We start from the raw sequence: 25,787 nt of genomic DNA on the forward strand, positions 1-25,787 counted from the left end.
TTCTACTACAGTTCAGGCCTATTGGGCACCCATTCAATTCTTTAATCATTTTCATTGAAAAATGATTTCATGAAAAAAGGAAGCTTGGATAAACAGGAATTACCCTGCAGTACTTATCTTCTCATTACCTACCTCTCTCTTGTACCTTCCCTTGTGCCCTTGCTTTATACCAACATGTGTAAGAAGACGAAATTCCTTTCTCCCTAATTGGTCATCTAGGTTACCTCATAGCACTAAACTGAGATAGCAAACTGCTACTTGATGTACTTTTGGGTGGATTCAGATTAGATCTCACTTAACAAAACACAGTTAACTACATATAATGTCAGAAGTGTGATTGCAAGTAACAGAAGAGAGAGGACAGGTAACCTAAAGAAAGTAGGAGACATGAACTCTTTCCAGAGGTGAATTTTGAGAGAATGAGGGAGGAAATGTAAGTAGTATGCAAATAATAATAATGATGATAATGATAATAATAATAGGAAAATTCTATGCATGAATACCTTTTGTTGTATGTATTTTTATATGACAAAAAAAGGAGTTGCAGGTAGGATGAAAGCTGGTTTTCCACCTCTGTGTTTCTTAGGTCACAAGTTCTGACTCATGGCTATGAAAGCTATTCACCCCTGATACATAATATACAGCAAACTGAGATGGGGCTAATACTGTTAAAACCAAGCTATCAGATCTGATGTCATACCATAAATTCTTAATTTCTACTTTCATGCTATCAGTTCTGGGGTTCATAAAAGTAAAAACTGAACACATGTCTTTTTAAAATTAATTCTTCATATTGTATATCTGTTTCTCCATTGTGTAACTCTTGGCATTTTTTTCTTATTTATTCTTTTACACAGGATAAAATTCCTGTGTAATACTTAACAAGACTTATCCCTAAGTATGAATGCATATGCTGTCCCAAAGACAAAATAATTCATAAGAAGTTGATGCAGATTAGCTTTTCTGGAATGTGCCAAAATATCAATGTTCATGAAAAGATTAAAATTATGTATTTTGTCTTTATAAAGGTGATCTTGTATTTAATATGTGGTCAAATGAACCTAGATGCTCCATTTGTTTAGGAAATCTATTTGAAAGAGCATAGTTCCAGAAAATGGGCATTTGATTTTAAATCTGTTTTTAGGAGGCTTTTGAGCCTTTCTGTTCAGTGTGGCCTGTTCAGTAGCAGCAATGGCATCAGCTGGGAGTGTATAGCAATGCAGAAATTCAGTTCCAACCAAGATCTCCAGTATCAAAATTTGTACTTTACAAAGATCACTAGGTGATTCATATGTACATTAAAATTTGGTAAGCCTTGTGTAAGAGTATACAGCATGACTCATGAATGTGGCACTGACCGACAGTTTAGTAAAAAAAATGTGGGGAAATGTTCAGGTGAGAGATAATCCATGAAAATCAGATCACAGTAGCAAAATGGTGAAATATTGAATAATCTCAAGCATCCTAGCATTAAATATCAAGATTGATACAATTCTAGGATAATTTTAAGGTTTCATATTTGATGAAGATTTGAAATGACTTACTTTTAATAAAACACTCTAATAAAACATTTCTAAGACAATGTTACATATAAGTAAGGCATCTTTAAAGAAATTCTATGGAGTACTCTTTCTATCTTCAATACTGTGCTATTTTACCTTAATTGCTATCATTTATCAACTTCATCTGATAATACCATAATGAGAACAAAAACAGAGCCACAAGAAAAGTGCTGCAGAAAAGAACTTCTTTGTTTTATTTGTGTAATGTGTATTTGCTTATAGCAAAATATTATTTTGTATTTTACCAAATTAGAGTGTGTATGTGTATGCTTAAGAAAGAAAAGATTAGCTTTCAATGAGATTTCAATCAATCTCATCTAGTAATGGTATTAAATTGATAACCAAATTGTTAAATTTATTTTCAGATTAAATAAAATAAGCATTTTGTTTTTGTTGTTTGTTTTTTTTTTTTTCTTTTTGTTCAGTGCTATCCAAGGACATCCTATCTCTGATCTACATTCCTAGTCCTTTTATTTTTTATTATTTTTGGTACCAGGGATTGAATTCAGGGGCGCATGACTACTGAGCCACATCCCCAGCCCTCTTTTATATTTTATTTAGAGACACTGTCTCACTGAGTTGCTTAGCACCTTGATTTTTGCTGAGGCTGGCTTTGAACTCTCAATCCTCTTACATCAGCCTCCCAACCTGCTGGGATTACAGGAGTGTGCCAATGTGCCCAGCTATTCCCAGATCTTTTAATTTAACTTTATTTATTTTTTTTTTTTAAGATAAGGTCTTACGAACTTGCTGAGGATCTCTCTAGATTGCTAATATTGATCTTGAACTTGTAATCCTCCTGCCTCAGTCTCCCAAGTCTCAAGGATTATAGGCATGTGCCACTGCACCTGGCAGCATTTAATTTAAAAGTATAAAAACATTGCATTTTCTGGAAAATTTTCACTTGCATGTGCCTGTTAAAACTTGTACAGAATAAACTCTTTTCAAAAGCTGTGTCATGAATTTAGGGCCACATGTAAACTGCCAATTCTGTTACCCGACACCTTCTTTTCTGTTCCACACATTTCTGCTGAACTTTGCTTTTCCTTATTCCTCCTATTTCAGATCCCATTGACTATTTTTCTACTCATTACCATGGGCTTGAAAGGGTCATAAAAGGCAGATGAAACAAAAGCAAGTCAGTGGTATTCTTTTCAAATTTATCTGACAAAAAAGAAGATTTAATGGAAAAAGGTGAGACTCAGTAGTATCTTGCTACAATAGAGTTTACTGTAGACCAGAATTAAGTATAAAGTTGACCATCTTTGGAATCCCTTAAAAATAATAGTGATGAATTAAGGAAGCTTATCTATAAAGGGTTGATAAATCTGTTTTATTTATTTTCCATCTATTTCATAATCCTCAATATGGATTACCAGAAATTTCCTCTTTTTGTTGTTATTGATATATTTTCTTCCTGAGTCCAGGACATTTTCTAGGGGTCTTTCACATATTTAAATTATTAGAATTGTCCATGTATAGAAAAAATTCTTCTCAAGTATCCAAATAATAGATATTTCTAGTTGATAATTTTTTTCCAGGCCATTCAGGTACCATTTATTGGGTCAATATCAGTATTTCTATTAAATCTTACAATTGTGTGTGTATATGTTTCAGTTTGAATCTTTAAATTTTCCATATTCTCCTTTAACTCTACAGAAACCTCCATATCTAGTATGCTATGAAAGGAGTAATTGCCATATAAAATTTTGAGAAAAGTGACTATTGCTAGTAGATGATTTTTATGAGGAAAGAAAAACCTGTTTTGCTGATTCACTATTCACTGGATACTGTTTATTTAGCAGTTGTTTAATTGTTCACATAAATTGGAGACATTCAGCTCTGTTTAAAACAAGGGAGCCAATGTGCTGTTTAATGAACTGAAGCAGTTATACGATCGCACTCAAAGGCCCTGTAGTGATTTCTTGCAGGGTCTCCAAGGGAGAATCTGGATGAATGTTTAGTGTTAGCACATTGAGCTCAAACTCAAGCTAGTTAAGGCTTCATCTTTTTTGATATGTAATTGATTACTAAGTGTTATCAGGTCTTGTCTTAGGGTTTTGTATTGCTTCAAAGATATTGACTTGCCATGTGTCAGTTCTAGCATGAAGAGGATGCATGGTGGCAGATGTTATGAGGTAAAATCAGCACTGCAAAACAGAAAGGCAGATCATTGTACCATATGCTATTTGGACCTGGGATGTTGGCATCCTTCCTGCTGTGCTCCAACCCGCCAAGCTACCCAGACAGTGAAGCTGTGCCAAGTGGCAAAACTAGCAGGACTTTACCAAGGAGAGGTAGCAGCTGTCATGTGGCCAGTCCACTTGATCCCAGAGGATAGCCCACCAAAGGGAAACAAACAGGTGGTGATAGACTTAATAACAGATTAAACGAAGGATTTCTCAGCTATAGGTACTTAGCTGATCATTAGAAGAGTGAGCTTTATGTTAGCAATGCACAGTATTGAAAATGTTTGTATTCATGCCTTTGTAGGACAACGTAGGGTCACAGTGTAAGTGTTCTGTCATCAAGGCAAAGTATGTGGGATTTAGTTAGAATTTGCTGAAAATAGACAATACAATTGCAAGTTAGGATTTGCTGAAAATAGACAAAATAAATCCTCCAAGTACAACTGATATTTAGCTGGTATATGTGGTATGACCAAAGTGTTTCATACAATATGCAACACTTTTATCATGATTCTCAACAGCTGCTACCCAGTACCTTGATGGGACCCCTCAAATAATCTCATGCTCCTTCAGACACAAGTGAGCAGAGCAAAAGACTACCCTGGCACCCCTCAACCTACTTGCCTGTCAGCCAATCAATCATGATGCTCATTTGCCATCTCCTGTCCCCATCTCCTTCTCCTTCCTCACAATAGTTCTGGACACCTGGAACTGGTGATGTTCCCACACAGCAAGAGTTTATTGGATCATTGGTTGCTGGCCAAGATTCCCCTTAAGTTGCCTTCCTATGGCTAGAGATAGAATCTGTACCCTGCACAGTGTATCTCATCTCTCATTAAGCATTTGGATTGTCATCCATTTCCCCTAATAATATTCAGTTGTCTTATTCTCAAAGAAGATAGAAAATACAGTCAGGGATAAATAATTAAACTTTGAAAATCTCTCTCTCTCTCTCTCTCTCTCTCTCTCTCTCTCTCTCTCTCCCCCCCCTCCCCTCTCCCCCTCTCCCCCTCCCTCTCTCCCTCTTTCCCTCCCCCTCCCTCCCTCCCTCTTTCCCTCGCTCCCTCTCTCCATCCCTCCCTCCTTCCAGCTATAGCACACTATAATATAGTAATAAAGAAACCAGGCTTTAAAGGCATGAAATCTGAACTCAAATAATACTATTACTTTGCAACCCTGGAGAAGGTATTTAACCTCTACAGTCTTCAATTTTATCTTCTATACAATAGCAATTAAATACCTAACTCATAATGTTCTTGTGTGGATTTAATAAGATAATGGACATTATGTGCTTACCACAGAGCCTGAAACATAGGAAGTACTTAATACACAGCAATTATATAATTAATATAATGCTACTGTTACATAATGCAATAAGGAACAGTTCATTTTCTTTAAAAGTACATCATAAAATCATTTCAGAGTTAATGTTGTTTTGAATGACATAAAAATTAAATTCTGAAGAACATCTTTCATCAACATTTCACATATGGTCTCAAGTATACAATATGAATATTCTAGAACTGATTCATTATTGTTATATTTAAGAATGTTTGCATCATTCTATGGCTTTCAAATTGGACTTTTTAACATTTTATCTTCCTCTGAAGTATAAATTGACATACATAAAAATCACTGTTTCTTACACCATGGTTGTTCCATCCCTCTTAATGAAATACTATTTATATGCTAACCAGATCTCTCAAACAATTCCTTTTTAAAATATGATGGAGTGATACAAGTCATATATTTATTTCTTCTTCTTTCCTTTCATTTATTTTTCTTATCCACTCAACTCAAGCAAATATCAGGTTTACTTTTCCCAAATAGAATAATGAATAAGCAGGTCCAAATAAATAACTTTTACTGTGATAAATATGCCATTGGAATCTGAAAAGATCTTTGTACCTGTTCTTTACATATACCAGAGTGAATCCAGGCCATTTGAACATCTCTTTTAAGTCATTAAGAGAGTTTCTTAATGTAACTTATATAGTTAAGTATATATAGTTAAATGCTATCTTGAATGAGAACTGTAAAATAAAAAACTTATTCTCCAGTATTTTAGGAGTTGATTTCCTCCTATGTAAATTACACTGAAGAGATAATTTGACAAAAAAAAAAAATGATGCTTCTTCTGGATACTCAACATAGTCCTCATTTTTTCTTCTCTGAGAATAAGAATGTACTAATGTTGTGTCTACTAGTTTGGTTTCTTAGCCTTCAACTCTTGGCTTTTTTGCTTATTTTTTTTAACTGAATCATGCTTTTCTGAGACTTTGATAATGATTTATATATTGAATATTACTTGGACTATTATCACTTGGCCCACATACCACAGAGATTCTTCCTTCACTGATTACCTGACATTATCCAACCCTTAGATTTTAGGCCTTTACTGGAGAACTGTGTGTGTCTTTTATTATCTTAGCTTACAGAGGAAGAGACTGGGAAAATAATCCTTTTCCTTTCCAGATTTTTTCTTTTAAATCACTCTTAAGAGTAGCCAGTAGCAATGTTCTGTGTGACAGCATTTGACTCAGAAGCAATCTCTAACATATTTAGAGGAGTCAAAGAACAACTCCAAGCTATCTGAAATGTGGACCAGCTAGTTGGCTGCACCTACTCAATGTCCTTTTTTAGCACTAAGAACCGTTTTTTCTAAGAATTGTATGAGACTTTCTGATTTGGGCAGTCTTTTCCTGTTGGCACTAGCCCTTCAACATGTTTCCTAATAGAGAGCATCTCTGCTTCTAATTGGGCAGGGTTTCCACACTGGCTTGAACTTCAAAACTGCAATCAGAGCTGTTTTCTGATTAAACTACAGTAACCCCAAAGAAGAGGAAAAAACATTGGCATTTGAGATGAAACACTTAACTTCTATTCAGTATTTCAGAAGAAAGATACTCCCAAATGAAATAGATCATCTTCTGCTTATGTAACGATTTCCTCTGCAAATTGGGTAAATCTTTGCTCACATAGAGCTTTAGGTTATGACTGGAACATGTGTTTTGCCTCTTGAGGTCTTGGTGGGATTTTTAAAAATTGAAGAGAGAACATCTTATAAAAAATTATTCATTGATTAAATATGTGTGGATTATTTAAAGAGTCAGAGACTTGAGGGTCGACTTTACAAATTGGCAAAACTGCTAACCAATAAATGTGATATGAGTACCAATCAGTGAATTTCCTTCTCTCAAACAAAATATTTCACTCATTTTCAGAGAGGGCCTATAATGGGGATGTTCATAATAAATTCATTGTTTCTATAAGAATCCTATGTAATGCAAGTACAGTGCCTGTGAGAGAGAGAACCTAGATTTTTAAGTTGGCAAGCAGAGAGCAGGAGTCAAAGTGACTTAAAAAAAAAAAAATACATGTGCCTTTTAACCAAGGTTGACAGAGGTGAAAGGAGATGAAAAGGAATTCCTTGAGTTTTTAACAAAGTAGGTCTGGGAAGGTGGCAGGTGATAATCCAGCAATCCAGTATCATGTAAAGAATGTGTGGAAGGGAAAGAGGAGTACTGAAATCACTAAATAAGCACTGATTTTTAATCATCCAAGTTGAGTCTCCTCTTTTAGCACGAAGTTTCATGAAAGCAATGTTGCAATGACAATCCTTAATAGAACAATGACTTCATTTACTTTATTTTTAATCTATGTGCCCTTATTTTGGAAGGTCAGAAAGCAAGGCAGACCATAGACATGAGACATTTCTTATTTTTAAGGGTATAATTAAGGGCAATATTTTGGCTATGTCTGTACACTATATTTTATTGCCAATTTATTCTGTATTCTAACTGTTTATACTTTCAGTGAAGGATAATATTATGGCTTATCCTATATTTGTTAGATTCAGATGCCAACAATCAATTAAACTGATAAAATCACTTGATATATTCTCAAGTTAGTAGACACTCACTCAAATAAACAAATACACACAAATATAAGACACTCAATATAGTAGTGCTTTCTGATGTGCTCTAGAAATCTTCAGTAAAAAATCTTATTTAGCTATTTATTTATTTGTAATAATAGTACATACAATAGTTATTCTGGTCATAGCAAAATTACTCTAATATGGCACAATCTTCCTTAGGTGAACAGTCATGCTTTCTATATATTAAACACATAAATAAAGCCCTGTATGTTAGATGCAGGGAATATTCCTACACTGAGATTTCTGAAGAATAAGAACTAAAGAGAAAGGATTTTTAGATCCTGGAACAAGTTATCAAGGCTGCAAAATCTTCTTCCCCAAGGCTCTGAAAAATAGGACAGATGTCACAGATGGCTTAAGGGTAGTGCAGCTGGCCAAAATCAATCACCTTTACTCTCTTCCAGTTCTTGAATCTTCACAACATCCATTTGAAATATGTAAACACAAAATCTATTACCAAAACCTGTTTTACACGGAAATTGTTTCATTTGAGTGAGTTACTATTACATTGAGTACACATGAATCTTTAGCTCATTCATATTCCTGTACCCTCAAGTATAATAACATAGATTAATCTAACAAACGGTATGAATTAATATTGTTTTATTTAGAAGTTAAAGCACATAAATCCAATTTTAATTTTATTTCAAACTGTAAATTTCTTTTACCTTTTTCCACTTGAATTAAAATATAAGTTTGTTGAGAAAAGTAGCTTACATGCCAAAGTAAATTGTGGGGGGTTTGAAGAATGTACTCAGGGGTACAGCATTCACCTAGCAAGTTTGAGGCTCTAGGTTTGATGCCCAGCACTCCAATAAACAAACAAATTGTTTTAAAAATGAAGACCAGGATCTCATGAAATAGCCAAGTGCAATGGTACGTGCCAGTAATCCCAGTGGCTTTGGAGGCTGAGACAGGAGGATTACTAGTTCAAAGCAACTTAGGCCCTAAGTAACTCAGTGAGACCCTGTCTTTCCCAAGATACATGAAATAAATAATTCCGCTCACACACTTTATGAATTTTCTAAGTGGCCTAGATTGCAGTAATTATTTTGATATCACATTCATGGTAATTAAGATAGCTGTTATAATGCTGCACTTCCATAGACTTGGTTGAATAGGAATTAGTTTTCTCCTTTAAATGATCTGTGTGTTAGTTTTAACTAACGATCTCTGTGTGTTATATGTCCAAAACCTCTATATTTTTGTGAAAAGCATTCCTAAAAGGAAAAAAAAATCATTTCAATAGAAAAGATTAAGCACTTACAATCAGGCTAATGGTTCTCCAGAAATCTTAACATATAGCTTAGTTATAATAACACTGAACACTTGTATTGAAACAATTCTACAAAGTTAATTTTTAAGACTCTTGTCATAAATTCTTAGAAACATAGGATCTTTAATAAGGAAAATTTTCCACAGGATTAAATTTTCAAAAGCTAAACATTGTAAGGTAGGCTTGTCAATAGAAATAGTCCTTATACTTCTCAGTATGTTTAAGTCAGTACTAGACCTTACTAAAAACAGTTTCAAATAATTCCTCAAAATATAATCAAAATAAAATTTTCTAAGGGAATGGATAGGTATAATCAGATGAAGACCCAAACTGCATTTTAAATTTCTGAATCTTGAAAATATTTTATATTTTTTATGATAGCTTCACTTATCAATTTTTCACTTGATTTTGTGTGAACTAGTAACCAATATGTTCTCTTTGCCACATTAGAGGACACAATATTGTAAAGTAGAAGAGAAAAAATAAACAAAAGGTCCTGAGCCTTGGAAAATATATGCAAACCTGCATATTTGATATAGTTCATAAACTATACAGAGATTATACATGCCATAAAATAGTTAAAATATGACAATATCCATGCATATTAATAGAGCAAAGTCAGGACAATGAACTCCAATTTACATAGAGTACCTCAACTGTGATTTCATTTTCTCCTTATGAAAATCTTATGAGGTAGACAGTGTTAGGATTTTCATTATCAAATGTGAAAAACAAGTCTCTGTGAGGTTAAGTACTTTATTCAAGTTTATAAAACTAAGTAGCAGATAAAAATTCAGACCAACCCTTTGTTCTCCTGATCTCTCATGCTTTGCACTATTTTACATTGTGTTTCATAAAGAAAACTTCAAGAAAAGTTTGAATTTGACGTTGTAGGAGAGTTTTAGATGAAGAACAGAGAAGATTTACCTTCCAAATGTTATATTGCATAAAGAAAAATCCAGAAGTGAGAATAAATGGGTATATTTTAGGAAGGTGAAATATGACACTGAGTGAAGTAGGATATAAATACTGAAAATTAGTTGCAAATAATGATAATCAAATTTAAATTAGGTGATGCAATCAGGCAATAGAATTTCATTTTGTTTTGGCCAGCAATGAATAACCATCGTAAATTTTGACAGCAATCATGGGAGAAAGTGATAAATAGAACTTGGTCTGAGAATGCATTGTTGATAGGAAAAGGTAGGTTCTAGTGTGTAAGAGAGAAGGAGAAATTAGTAACAGTTAAAAGGTACTCTCCATTCATTCAAAAACTGTATATCAGGCACATATTGCATGTTACACTGTGTGCTAGGTGCATGTAATATGGAGACGAAAATAATTACTGATGTTATATATCATAGTCTAACATCAAAGAAAAATACTTACAAATATAATCATGGACAAATTTACAATAGGCTGCACAGTTTGGGGAACTCAGTAAAACTTAGTAGGAACAGTAATGACAGTATAATGTTGAAGATGATTATGTGTTTCCCAGGCTGATGACAGATGTAAGTTTATGAAGGAGAGTGTATGAAATGCATCCAGGTGTATGCAAGGAATTCTGTAAACAATAACGTCAACAATAACAATGTGTATGACTAGACTATGAGGAGCATGGGAAAGAAGATTTGTGTATGTTGCAAAGATAGAGGAAGTCTGGTCATTTTTTGAAAAGCTTTGTGTCCCTCTGAATTCATTGTCAGCACAACTACAGAGAACTTAGAGGGAACAAGCTCAGCAGAATGTTGGAGGCAGAGTGAGAAGGGCTCTGGGATGCAGCAGATGCAGCTGTATTTTGAAGAAGCTAAGCAGTGAATTTTTAGAGTAAGAAAAAAGTAATGTTTCTTAAAGGAAAGTTCAATCAACAAAAATGACTTTATTCTTATATATAGGTTATGAAAATTGAATGTCACTGCGGGCAGAGGACTTAAAACCATTGGAAAGGTATAAATGGAAAATACAACCAAGAGGTTATTCTTGACAAGACAAGACCCAGACTGTAGGATATGATGACAGTGTAAGGTGGAGTTAACTTTGACACAAAAGGAGTGATGCTATTTCTGCTAAGATGTGATGATATGACAAGTGCAGATATTTGACTGTATTTGCCACTATGGTGGAGAAAAAAATCACCATTTTTTCCAAGAAATGCACTATGTCAATTACTATTATTCAGAAAATATATTTAGGGAGGCTATGTCTTTTCTTACCTTTTATTACTGAACAGAACAAAATATGTTTATACTTAAAATATGATTTAAACTTTCAAAAGGATACAGATGAATCCCATTATCCTTGACTTATCCTAGAAGGCTTGTATTTAGACATATAGCTATTTCAACTAATTGGGTAATGGATATAAATAATTTAAAGTATAAACACTATTCTCATGTGTAGATACAATTTAAGTCCCACTAATGATGAAGGGTTTTTTTTTTAATCATTATGTTTTAAATTGTCATATTGCTTAGATCATGTGAAATTAGATTTAGGCACTGGCAGTGTTACTGAATGTGCATTTCTGGAAGCTGAGCTAATACCCCAACTAGGAGTATTCTACCTTTTAAATCTGTGAAATGTGTTTGTATGATTTTTGAAATCCTTCATTTGCTATCTTGTCACCCCTAACCCCTACAAGAGGTCCCCCCAAATCCTCATGATTCAACAACTAAAGAAGAAATTCTAGATTTGTCAGGGATTTCCCCAGCCTTGTGCCTTGTATAGTTCAGTAAATGATCTCCACTTGTACAATGTTCTGAGTCTGTCGCAGTTTTCATAGAAGAATAATGTTCTGCAGCGTTGGCATGATTTCAGAAATTTATTTAGCCTCTATCATCACATGTTTCTGCTTGACACACAGATGAATAGAAGAATTGATTAGACTGGCTTTTCTGTCCATTGAGAGGGTAGGATAAAGGAGCCGCATGGGTTGATACTCCTTCACTGTACCTATGATCATTGGCAATCAATGATGGGTTATCCCTCAAAGCAACAGCACTACTCATGTTGTCTGGTTCTAGAAGGATTTAGGTTGAGGAAGGCATTGGTACTTATCAGATTGAGCTCTCTCTCTATCCCCACTTTATAGAAATAACAACAATAATATTGGTTTTAGTAATTTTCCGGTTGAAGTATACTAGCCCTGGTCAAAGGGTGTGAGATATTGATTCCTTCAATTGTGAGGTTAACTTTCAAGTTTTGTGGCAACTTGTACAAATAATCTCCATATATTGCAGCGTGCCTGGCAAATTTTATTATTGTGTTACTGTACTTTCATATAAACAATTGGGAAGGACTAGTAAGGTGCAGTCCATGAACCCATGGTCTAACTGTTGTGTGGGTTACTTAGAAGTAATACAAACCAAGACAAAAATAAGTCAGAGATGGGGAAGACTATACCAGTTAGTCTATACTGAAACCATGGGTTTCTTTAGTTCTCCCAAACTCTGTTCTCTCTTCATCCTATATATGACTGCTAGGAATAATCTAATAGTTCTATATATTGCATATGAGCAATCCAAATATTTTACTCTTTTGTCAACATTTATAGTCTTTCTTTTGATACCCAGGTGTATATTTCACTTCTGTTATCATTGTCATCTTTATTAGTTACCTCACAGACTTAAAAATGGAAAAGAATATTTTCATTTGAGCTAACACATGTCACTTAGAAAAAAAACAAGCTTTCTGTCTGTAAGAACTTGTAAGTCATTTTTGTTTTCTTGCTAAAATTTCTAAAATTCCCCAAGTTTTTGAAGTATTTTTTCTGTAGGTTATTGTTGGAATTTTGAAGGGATCTAAATATAACCTACGTAAACACCACTTTGACAATCTTACAAGGATGCATGTTTAAATTTTTTTAAAAGAATCAGCTATTTAATTTTAACAGAAGCTACTTTATAACCATTGACACTAGCAGTTTACAGCTTTTTAATTTGATTTCTAAATGATGTTGATCTTACAAATATAAGTCTAAATAGTTGGAAACTCAGTGAAAAGAATGTTTCATTTGCCTTTATTACTGTAATTTGAATTCAAGTGTGGGTATTTATACTTTAATTATATAGAAATGTATGTACATATATATACATAAAAAATGTAATTTTTAGAAATATTGATACTCACCATACCACACCTTATTACATTAAAATGAGTTATACATTTGTGGTGAAAAGTTTTTGACAAAATAAATAGCTTTATATAGCAGTTATTATATAAATATACATGAAAAATTACAGAGAAATCTGTTAGTGATAATACTTTACCTAATGAAGTGTCATCATAAATTTTTATATCCCCCAAAATAAAAGGGTTGGAGAAGTCTGTTTTATCATTAAACAATATCACTTATATCATAAATTCATATTTATATGATGTTTCAAAAATATAGTTTACTTTTGGTAACTACAGGCTTTTGTTTTTGTTTTGCTTATGTGCAATTTTTGTTCGTTTTATATTATTTTACAACACTGTCTTTGGCAATTCTCATAATTTTGCATATGCTATAATGTGTTATATTGACTTTTTTAATAATTACTATTTTGCCTGAACTAAATCGTGAAAGTAAAACATATAGTTTTTGAGATGTTTTACCCTTTAGGGTCTTACAGCTGAATAGAAAGGTTTAAGTACTTATCAAAAGGCAACATTCCTAGAATGTTCTTTAAAACTGTGAAAACAGCAAACACTTATTTAGTGCTTGTCAGGCAAGCTAAAGGCTTTTAAGACAACTTTAACCAAAAGCTTGTGAAGTAAAAACATGGTAGACACCTTGCTTAAGGTACTTCTAAATAGGGCTGTCAGAATTTGGACCCAGGAAACTCTATCCGGTCTATGAGTCATTCATTTAACGTGAATAACATGGAATTCTACACTGAGTCTGAATCTCACAGCACTCAATGCTTTATAATCAAAAACTCCAGCCATTTGCAATAAAGTACCTATAAAACTGCTCAACTGATAGTCCCATTTTAGAAATGAGAATTCCGTTTATCACCGAATCAAATAAATTGATGTCCCTTTGCATTGTAGAGCATGATTAAAACCCAAATGCATTTTGCCATAGAATTAGTTATTTGCAATAATCAATTTAACATTGATACATGATTGTGATGATGTCAATATTATTACACTCTGGATCTGGAAGAGCTGAAAAGACTGACAATCACATTAGGAACTGGAGAGTTCCTATTGAGCATATGGCTAGATGTTGAAAATTAGAAAGTGGAAATACAAATAGACAACATATAATTTAGATGTTTGGTAAAGACCTAGATTTCATGAACTTTAAGAACCATGCTCTTTTTTAAAGTTTATCTGTAATTAAGGGAGTCACAGTGTACACAATAGTTACTGCCAGCAGTTAGACTTAATAAATATGCCCTGTTCATCATCAACTCTTCAGCAAATTCTAGTGGATTATAGTGATACAGAAAAAGTTTTCTTTTTTTTTTTAAATAAAGAATTACATATCAAGAAGTTTATAAGTAGATATTCTTTATTTTCTAAAGATTAGCTACATATAAAGTAAATTTCATTTTGATACAACTTCAATTAATTTCTACTATATGTTGAATATACCTCTCAGAATGCTTGGGAACCAAAGTTTTTCAGATTTGGGAGAATTTTGGATTTTGGAATGTTTGCATAGACTTTTCTAATTGAATGCCAACATTTCACATATTGGAACATTTACATTTTGAATTTCTGTTTTAAGGATGTTTGAACTATAAATCTTTTTTATTCATGTCACTTGAATTCTAATGAGAATCCTGCTAAGAAATTTCTGTTATCCATATTTTGTACTGGAGGAAATGGAGATTCAAGGAGTTTAAGTACTTTGTTCAATTTAGGGGTAAGGGAGAAAACCAACACTCGGATTTTAAATCTATGCTTTTTCCATGCCTTAAAAGCATATTTATATTTTTAATGTATTATAAAAAATGTACAGTATCTCATTTCCTATGCAACTTTTTAAAATTAGATTTTTATTTACACAGGCTAATTTAGATGTTTCTGAGAATAAAAGCAGCACTTTAGTAGTATTTTCTGTAGTTTTGTAAATTAGTACTAATAATTTATTTTTACATTTATTTTAGGTCCTGAGGAAGTAGAAATCAAGTGCCCCTTGAATCACATTGCTTGCCGTAGTGCCAATGAATGTGTGCATTTATCCCAACTATGCAATGGTGTCCTGGATTGCTCAGATGGTTATGACGAAGGAATACACTGCCGTGGTAAGTCTGCTTGTTGGAACAATACAACTGAAATATTAAATTTTGCATAGTAATGAAAGTTCAAAGGGAACCTGTAATCTGCCTTTTCTTTCAACCATAGCTACATCTATTATTGAGAAAGCATAAATTTCATTGCCAGTCACTCAATATGCATTTCAAAGATGTAATTATTGTGTGCTATTAAAGAACATAGCCAAAACACACGTATTTGGACTTTGAAGTTAGGCCCTTAAAAAATTATGTACTTCATATAAAGAAGAAGTCTTTGTCACAGTACACTGATAGAACAGTGTTACAAATTCGTTTCTCTGAATCTTTGCTTAAACAAAGAGTATTTGAAGGCACAATTCTGGTACAAAATATGTAGAGATGTATCCTTGGAAAACATGTGCCTGAGTACCATTCCCATGATAATTTACTAACTTTCTGGCAATTTTCTATCTTTTTAAAAATCGACATCTAAATTCTGCAGTGGTAAGATTTACCTGTGTATTGATGAGTGAGAAATAATTAAAATCCAAAAGTTCAAAAAATGCTTGTAACTGGTACATTCTAATAAAAGTTGGGAGGGACCAGGGAGAATGGAACATGAGACCCAGAAGTATGAGCATGGGAGAACATCAAGGATCAAGGTAAGGACCCAGAAATAAAACAGGATTAAAGGATCACTCAAGTGAGTCAGACTGCAAGATGGGACAAGTGAAGAAACTAAACCAGAACTCTCAATTGCAGTCCTAAGACTGAATGGAATACAAATGTCATCGAAAGGCAAGGTGTCAGTAGTAATCTGTCCCTCATTTGGGGATCAGAAATAGAGGAAGTTGTAAGAATCTGGGCATCCATGTCTGATCTCTGGACAGATTCACAAGCTAATTGTGGTTATGTGGGGAAAGGTCCTAGGCAGCAAAGGTTCAGTTTTTCAGGAGGATCTTTATTTTTATATGTTTAAAGTGTTCAAAATCAGCAACTACTGTTTAAAACTTTGCATAGTGCAGGCCAAACAAAACATAGATGGCCCCTGTCAGAGCATGCAAGCAGTTTCTCAGCTCAGGGCTAAAGTAAACTATATTTGAGATCAGAGACAAAGCACTATATTGGGAAAAGAGCAGCAAATCTCAGATTATTTGAAGAAATGGAGATGTTTAAATACCAACGAAATCAACAGAGTTCCTACATCTTTCCCTTCTTTCTAAAATGATGTTAAAATGCTGGTTCTGTGGACAGATTCCCACTGGGAAGCTCCTGGTCTTCATCAGGTCACTTCTTTACCCGTTCGCTTCTTACCCTTGAACTGTGAAAAGATCACGTGCTGTTTACAAGAGTTAACAGGTTCTTAGTTTCAGTTATGAGTAAATGTGTAGTAAGAACAAGATTTTATTTTTATTTAAAGACTTTGTGACATGCATTCTTTTTAATAATTGCATATTAAAAAGAATTTAACAAAAATACAGAATTACAAATTAATAGGATTTTAAGAGTTTAATTTTCTTTTCAGAAATTAATTATATTTTATAGAACTTAATTCTATCCCTTTAGATATAATTCAAGCTGCTTATTGCATTCTTTGAAAGTTTGTCAGATAAATATGTGTGACTAAGCTTTTAAAACAAATCTTCACATTGCCAAATAGTACTTTCTCAGAGATTATTATACAAATTTGAATATCTTAAACATATTTCAGTGCTATGAATCATATGAAAATATATCTGAGTTTTTTGATAAAACTCTGTTTGTGATCTCATAGATGAGGGTTTATGCTTATAGTGAAACAAGAGATTCAAATAAAAACAAAGAGTTTGAACAAAAATAAAACACTGTTGTATTTTTCTTGATCCTTGAAAAGATCAGCATATACTTCAGACTGAGCCAGATTTAGAGTATATAGTTTTTTTACACTCCATCCTGTGTTCCTGTTCTAATTATTTTTCTAGCTGTTCAAAATTGTATTTTTTTTTATCACAGGGCAACCTTGTTTCTATATTAACTTGCTAGTGCATTAATTATACTACTTTGGTATTTTATATATTGCTGGATTTCACCAAAGAAAGAGTTTTGAAAGTCCTAAGTAACTATGCAGTTTTACCTATGGTGGTCTTAGAAATGACAAATATATTTGGATCTTTACTTGCTATTTACATAACTAAAGTACTTTTCACTTAATTTCTGTCCTTTGTATACTATTTAGAATGATAGGAATAAGGTAACTGAAAATATGTAATTATTTCAGAATCAGAAGTTTAACAAAATATTTCTGCATGGAGAAAAAAAATTCAGAACTATGTTTACTTGCTTGGCCTGGTAGAGTACCTCCAACACATAGACAAAAATAAAATCTTTTCAGCAACATTAGACTTGCCATATACATGTAGTTTGTATTTCAATAAGAAATGACTAATTGTTAGGAAAATTACATTGTGAAATTGAAGTCTACTTTCCTTCCTTAAACCTGCCTCTTAATTTTTGGTCACACTTGATGAAAACAATGCTTTCCAAATAGTTAATTTGATATTAGCCCTGTCAAGTTTTTAAGGAATTTTCCCTTCTACTATAGACACACAATAAGGAAAGAAATCAGATTAATTTCAAAATTGTGTTACTTTGCAGAAAAATTCTGTCTGAATCATTTCTTTTTACATTGTTATCTTTTTGTTGCTTTCTAAATGCATATGATAATTTAAATAATTATACATGTAGCTTATGCTTCAAAAATAGATATCTTTCTTTTTTTCCAGTAAAAGATCCAAAGTACATTTGATGGCATATTTGAATTCCTTATGAAAATTAATAAGGAGAGAAGTTTAACATTTTAGAGGTTATATTCAGGTCTTGGGAGTGATTTTATATCAACTGAATTATTTTCTGAATGTTTCCTAGAAAAATCAATTTCTTTCTAGCGAAAATAATGAAAATATATCTATTATTAATGATTTTCCATAACATCGATATTTTAATCTCCATAATTTCATTCCATTTGAAGAAAGAAAAATGGAATTTTGTATATGAGTATAGCAATATATAAATATGTGCTTGTAAAACTTTTACAATAAGAACTTGCAAAATCACTACATTGTATTTTCAAAAATTTCATCTCTTTCTACACAATATTTCAAAGTAGTAATATTATCACTCTATCTAAATCACATGAGAATAAAGCAATATTCTATAAAATACATGGTCTCTCAATACAGGGTATTTCCACAGAAATCCTTTCGGTCATTCAAAGTCTGCTAGAAGAAGTGAGCAAAATCAATAATAGAGACCAGATCCACTAAGATGTATCAAAATGTTATTTTAAAATTTGACATTTGTAAGATAATTCGTTAATTTAATATTAAGAAGTACATAAAGGAAGAAGAGCCTCTTTTTACTAAGAACCACAGTTAGATTACATTTGTAGTGCCAAATGGTGATATATGCAAATGTTCATGGTGATCACCATCTTTGGGAAATTCCTGCTATTTCTGCATTGAAACAATATGGAAACTCCTTATATCACTGCATAAAATAATTCTAACTTCTGTGTCAGTAGAAAAAGTATTTGAAATCTATGTGATTATTTTTAAACAAAAAGTCCCAATGTCCTTTTAGATCTAAGGACATAAAGGTTGTGCAGAGTTTACTATAACTAATTTGGTAAACTAGGAACAGTTTACCCCAAAATGCCCAAATGTGCACATAAATTCACACTTATTTCTTCTGATTATTTTTTTCTGTTTTGAACCTGTTCCTATGTAACTCAGTGTCTCTAAAATACATAATTGGTATTTTTGATTAGTAATCTAAAGATAAATGAAATTATCTTACATATTATCTAACTCTTTGAAATTATGCATATAATTTTTAAAATTATTTTCAATTATTTTACTTTACTTGCTATTTGCATTAATTTTTCAAATATGTACACCTTCACTTTTCCCCATTCATCTACAATCTTGTGAGTAATTCTATTATATTTATTTTAGATGCCAAGTTTATAATATTTAAAATTTGTATAACTGTTTCTTTTTTATTTTTAATCTATTAAACTGAAGTATCATGGTAAACTGCTAAAAACCCTTTGGGAGTAATTTGTAAATTAGAGGTTTTCTCCAAATGGATGGAGGTTAAATGGCAGCCTTTTTATCTATAATGACTCACCATGGGAAAATCAGTAACCTTTTAAACTTCTTGCTTAAATCCTATATGTAATTCCATTTTTCTAAAACGGAGTTAACCTAAAAGCTAACTTGGAGCTCAGATATTCAGGACTCTGTTTTTTGTCTCCAGAAGTAAAAATTTTATCTTGTAACTATTTATTATTTTATTACTCATTCTACACTGATTTCAAAGTGGTACCAGATTAGCTTGCAGCTACTAGAATGAATAGTAAGAAAGGACAGACAAATGAATGAGGGGAGGGTGTGAGGAAAGGAAGTTAGAGAAACTGGTGAAGACAAATTTGTAGTAGTTGATTGTTTTATTTTTACTTTATTGTATCAGTGGATCTTGTCCTTGTCCCATTTTAAGAGTTCCATTGAAAAATACTGTTGATCCCTTTCTAAATTAAAATCATGCTAAAGAGGGGAATCTCAGCATGCAGAATCCCTCAACAAAACCATGGAGAAAAGGTACATTGAGACCAATCCTGTAGGCGTGCATCTGAAGCTCTGTGAAGCTTAAGCACTGGAAAACAGCTTCACTAGGGCATTATCAAGTTACTTGAAATATTAATAAGCCTAGAGACAAAAACATAAAGAAGGGGAGTTAGCCAGGAAGATCTGGGTCTGTGTGCTCAGACCACTTTTGATTAGCAAAGCTCCTGCAGCTTAAGAGTAGATTCTGCTGCATTTAATTTTTACTATAATCGTTAATATATCTTAGGTGTACAAATGACTGGGTTTCACTGTGATATTTCTATACATGTAGATATAGTGCTTCAATTCTGTCCTTCCTCCCTTCTGCCCTCTTTATCCTAGGTTCTCTTCCTCTTTCTGGTCCCCTTCCATATCCCTAGCAGTCACTATGATTTTCAGGGAATCATTTTTTTCTTTTTTCTTTCTTTATTTTTTTGAAGCAAAGGGCATGATTTAATTCTTCTTTATAGATGTTAATACTCCATTGTGTGTGTTTGTGTGCCTGTGTGTGTATGCCATATTTTATTTATCCATTCATCTGTTGATGAGCACATAAGATGATTCCATAGCTTGCCCATTTTGAGTAGTGCTATAATAAACCTGGTGTATGCACCTGTCCTCTCTTGTAGGCTGACATAATTTCCTTAGAGTACATAACCAGGGGTGAGATTGCTGAATCAGATGGTAATCTGTAAGTTTTGAGGATTTCCATATTGTTTTCCATAGTGGCTGTAATAATTTACATTTCCACCAACCATGTAAAAAAGTTCCCTTTCCCCCTACAACCTCAGCAGCATTTCTTTTTCTTTTTCTTTCTTTCTTTCTTTTTTTTTGTTTGTTTTTGATAATAACCACTCTGACTGGAGTGAGATGCAACCTTAAGGTAGTTTTGATTTGCATTTCCCTAATAGCTAGAGATGTTGAGAGTTTTTTTATGTTTGTTTGCCATTTTGTACATTATTACCTTTTGGGAATTGTCTGTTCACATCATGTGCCCATTTATTGATTAGATTACTCATTCTTTTGTTGTTAAATTTTTTGAGTTCTTTATAATTCTGGCTATTATTCTCTGTCAGATGAACTGCTGGCAAAGATTTTTGTCCATTCCCTGTGATGCTTCTTTCATCAGGTGATTGTTTCCTATGTTGTGCAGAAGCTTTTTAATGTGTTATAGTGTCATATATTAATTCTTCCTTTTTTCCTGGAGATTTTAGAAACCTTTACAGGAAATCAGTGCCTGTGCCAATATCTAGTGGTTTCAAACTTTCAGGTTTTTACATTAAGGTGTTCAATTGATTTTGAGTAAATTTTTTGTTCGGTGTAGCAGATAGGGACTAGATCAAATTTTCTACATGCAAATGTGCAGTCTTTATAAGACTATTCTTTGAATTGGCTCTGTTTTCTTCAAAAGTATGTTTTGGCACCTGAATTGCAAATCAGTTTGCTCTAGATGCCTGAGTTTATTTCTGGCTCCTCTGTTCTATTTCACTGCTCTGCATGTCTCCTTTTATTCCTGTTTTATTTTATTTGTGTTGAGTTGTGCTAAGATGATCAGTGAGGCTCAAATCTATCCCAGGTGTAAGCATGTCCTCTCGCAAAGATTAATTTAAATAATTGTGTTAGGTTAAGGCTAGATCCTTAACACTGATTGATTTCAAGGTCAAGTTTAATGCTTCTCAGAAGCAAAACAACAATTCCTAGGAAGAATAAATGGTCTACAAGAGTTTCTTTAAAAAAAATGATGTTAGTTAACATAATATTTGTACTTTATGGGGTATAATATAATTTGATAGGTATGAGTACTATGGTAATTATCAAATGAGAGTAATATTATTTACAGTGACAAATGATATCTACAGCTTACATGAAATTATGATTGTGTCCTTATTAAAGACTCTTATAAGTATATAGGAACGTTTGTGTCTGCATATACATGAATATATGTGTGTGTGTGTGTGTGTGTGTATGTACACATTCATTTCACTGCATCTTAGTTCTAATTCTATAAAATGAGGAACACTCTTTTGCACAAATATATGACTTAACAATGATTCATCAGGTGTAATAATTGCTTAACTAATACTGCTGAAGAATTTTAGAATTCAGGTTTTAACTGTCTGTTTATATGTGCTGACTTACGGAAACAGATAACTAGCTAAGTGTACTCCTCTGGGGAAAAAAAATTTGACCAGATATAATTTAATTTTATATATATATATATATATATATATATATATATATATATATATATATATATATATATATAAATAAAATATAGATATAAATATAATTTGACCAGATATTGTAGGTGAATGTTCAGAGAATAAAATAGTTTTTTGTTGAGTGGAAAGAAAACCTTCGGTGGAAGATTTATACCTTTGATTAAATTAATATTATACTAAATTTCTCTTCTTAGGCCCCAAACAAATCTGTTTTATAAAAAAAGCTATGAAAACCAAAAAAAAGTAAATATTCAAAAAATATGTATAAACCTATAGATAGATTAAAATATTCTAAACCAGAAGCCTTTTAAGAAGAGAGGAGGTTTTCTTCATTAAAACTTCATTTCATATTCTCTATCTCTCTTTAAACAGTATTTTCAAACTAAACTATTTTCACATTTATATTTTTGATTCAGTATTTTCTGTGGTTAGAATCCTGGTGCATCATGAACCTTTCATTGTTGCTGAATTGCACTCTATTTTCAGTTAGTTTTGATTTTTAAATAGATGCAAGGGAAAGACAGGTCACTCCTATCCCAACAGAAATTCTATTGGTTCACCTAATATCTGTAGTAGCAGAACTAGAAATTTCTTTAATATAAAGCTTATTCGTTGGTGTGCATATCTCCTGTGATGACTATTTTCCAAATGCACTATACTCTTAGAAAGTTTCTGTAGGGCTGGGGTCCAGCTCAGTGGTAGAACACTTGCTTGGAGGGCCTGAGGCACCAGGTTTGATCCACAGCACCACAGGAAGGCTTGTGTGAAATCACACACACAAAAAAAAAAAATTAGAAAACAAGGTTTTCATTTCCATAGTAATCTGTCCATAGAGAAGAGAAATGCTAAATGTTCTATCACTTTTGAAATTGTTGGTTTATATGAATATTCATGAGCCATGGGAGTCATTATTTATCTGTATCTTTTCCTCACTCTTCCTGCTATGATGGAAAACAAATAATGTAGGAAATGATTAAGGGTATGTGGCCAAAATGAATATTTTAAATATGCCAGTAGAAGCACAATACAGTTTTCCCTATATTCATTTAATTCATTAGTTTTGGTAAGTTTTTATGAAGCATTGACAATGTTCCAGACAATATTCTGAGTATTGGAGATATGGAAAGTCCTATTTTCTGCCTTCATGGAATTCACATGTTATAAGGGAGGCAGGTAAAAATTGCTGAGGAAGAATAAAATGAGGAAGATCTAATTTTGCTTGCCGGAATACAGAAAGATTTCCCAAGAGACCTGATTGTTGATTTGCATCTTACTCTAAGAGTTTAGTAGGCAAATGAATAAAGGAAGAACATTAAAAAATAGAGAACTACATACACACAGGCACAAATGCATGAGAAAGCAGTGTATGCTCAAGAGAGTTGTGAGTTCCTTGATAAGAACGAAGCATAGGATGCTGAGTAGAGATAGATGAGTTTGGCTAAAAAAAAATGTTGTAACAGACATAGAGGAATTATATTAGAAAAAGGATGCATGCAGTATAACCTACTTAAAATGCATTGCATAAAACTGTAAAGAACAAGAAGGTGAAAAATGATACTAGGATACATTCTCAATAGTATTATATGGGTGTTGTATGATAGTGTTTAAATATTAAGCATATGAAAGCTAGAATTATTGCACTTTTGTAGTAGACTAGGTAGTTTATTCCTAGAAAGTAAATATGTACATTATTATAACCATGAAGCATTGAGCTAAACATTCACATGTCTCTTCATTTTGATTGACTCTCAAATCAATGTGTATTAGGGGTTATTCTTGAATATGTCACTTGGATGTAGTACCCTTAAGTGAAAGTCAAAGTGAATACCATGGTGGGTCATGTCAAATGAATTCCTTTTCATACAAACATTAGTAATTTGGAAGATGTATTTGCTATATGCAAACAGAATTTCATAGTTAACAAGCCAGTAAAATGCTACCTAGTTGGATAATGCCTAAGTTTTGCTCTCTTGTTTCTTAACTTTGGAAAATATTTGATTCTTCAGTATTATTCAAAAGTATGAATTATAACAATCTATCACTCAACTCTCTACTCATCCTCAAATGTGAGGCTAAATCCCCAATGATTCATTATTTGGTTTTTGACACAAAAAGTCTGATATTAAAAAAAAATCAAGGAAATAAAGTAAGTAGCTGATGTTGAATGGTATCCTCAGGAGTCACAGGGAAAATCAGTTTGAGAGCAAAGTTTAAACACTGTGACCTTGAGTTTTCATCCACTAGTTTTGACTAGTGGGCCTTAACATATCAGCTCAGAGAAGTGCATAAAATTGTTATGCTTCAGCATCCTTCCTGACCTGTTCTCAAATCAGCAAGAGGGCTCCTAGAAAATCAACTGAAAGACATTTTTGAACTAACTATATATTCCCTGTCAGTTTTATTAATTGATTGAACAGAAGAAAATGTGCTGAGTGAACAACAAGCTGAACGACTGTATAACCAGCTTGCATAATTCAATGTCTCAATCTGACTGTTAGCTCTGTCCCCTTGAGAAAAATTAGTGCTTTCATTTGGTGGGGGATATGGAAGGGGAAGGAAATTTATTTTAACTCTTTGAACTCAAGCTCCCCTTGTAACAATAGGAAGTTTAAAAATGTACCTTTAGGAATTCAGCTTTCATAATGGGATGTGGAAGGATCCTATTCAATGGAGAAAATTTACATTTTGCCTAAATAGCAACATAATACTGTTCTGATGAGAAATAACTCATAGATATTTGGAGGAATTGAGGTTTGTTGAGACAAAATCTGGAATTCTAGAAAAATCTTAAAGATTCCATAGAGGTCATTCTCAAGAGTTCTTTCTTTTTTTCCTTTTAATATTTTTTTTAAAATTCTTTTTCATTTCATGCACTAGTATTATTCATAATACTGGGATCTCTTTTGATGTATTTTCAACCAGTTCAACCAGTGTTTTCAATGCTGGATTCTAATCTTATCAAAATTGGAGGAAAAAAAAAAAAAAACTACTTCTGCTTTCTTTTCTCTAATTCATTGCTATCATTTATATAATAAATTCTATTCCACTGTATCACATGTATATTAAAGCCATCTACTGTAGTCTGAATGTGTGCCACCCCAAAATCTGTTTTCAAATTAATTACCAAAAAGATAGTATGAGGAGGCAGGGCATTTGGGAGGTGATTATTGTCAAAAAGGCAGAACCCTCATTCCTAGAATTAGTGTCTTGCCGCAGTCAGGCTGGCTGCAGCAAAATAACCCCGGGGGGTGCCGAACAACTTGTGTATGTTGATACAGCAGGAGTAGGAGCCATTTATTGTAAGACAACAAAGGTATTTATACATTCCACACAGCTTATCTTAATTAGCATAAACTAGATATAGCAGTCAACCAATAAGAAATCTCCACACTTAATGGCTCGCTGGCTCCACCTCACAAACCACTCCCCCTAGCAAAATGCCAGGCACCATCCAGACTTGTTTACAGACTCTAACAGTGTCTTATACAATGGGACCAATGCCTAATACAATGGGATTCTTTTGCCCTTTCTACTGTGTGAGGGTATAGCATAAGTCCTAGTTCTATGAACCAAGAAGTAGAACAGTCACTAAATATTAAGTCTGCCACTACTGGATTTTGATCTTCCCAGCCCATAGAATTGTGAGAAATAAATTTTATTGTTTAAGCTACTGAGCCTCTGCTATTTTTTTTTTTTCCTAGCAGCTTGAACAATTAGGATGCCATCATAATAGACTATCTCAA

At 32.9% G+C, this 25,787-nt stretch overlaps 1 protein-coding gene across 1 annotated transcript in view; it reads left to right on the top strand.

Moving 5' to 3' along the window:
- The window catches only part of Lrp1b (LDL receptor related protein 1B), a 1,566,902-nt gene that overhangs the window by 356,954 nt on the left and 1,184,161 nt on the right, over nucleotides 1-25,787 (top strand). Inside the window, exon 3 of the mRNA XM_077110319.1 lies at nucleotides 15,072-15,209. Coding sequence (XP_076966434.1) covers nucleotides 15,072-15,209 — 138 coding nt within the window. The remainder of the gene's footprint in view (nucleotides 1-15,071; nucleotides 15,210-25,787) is intronic.

This window comes from Callospermophilus lateralis, chromosome 9 (assembly GCF_048772815.1).
Source record: "Callospermophilus lateralis isolate mCalLat2 chromosome 9, mCalLat2.hap1, whole genome shotgun sequence".
Taxonomy (NCBI): Eukaryota; Metazoa; Chordata; class Mammalia; order Rodentia; family Sciuridae; genus Callospermophilus; species Callospermophilus lateralis.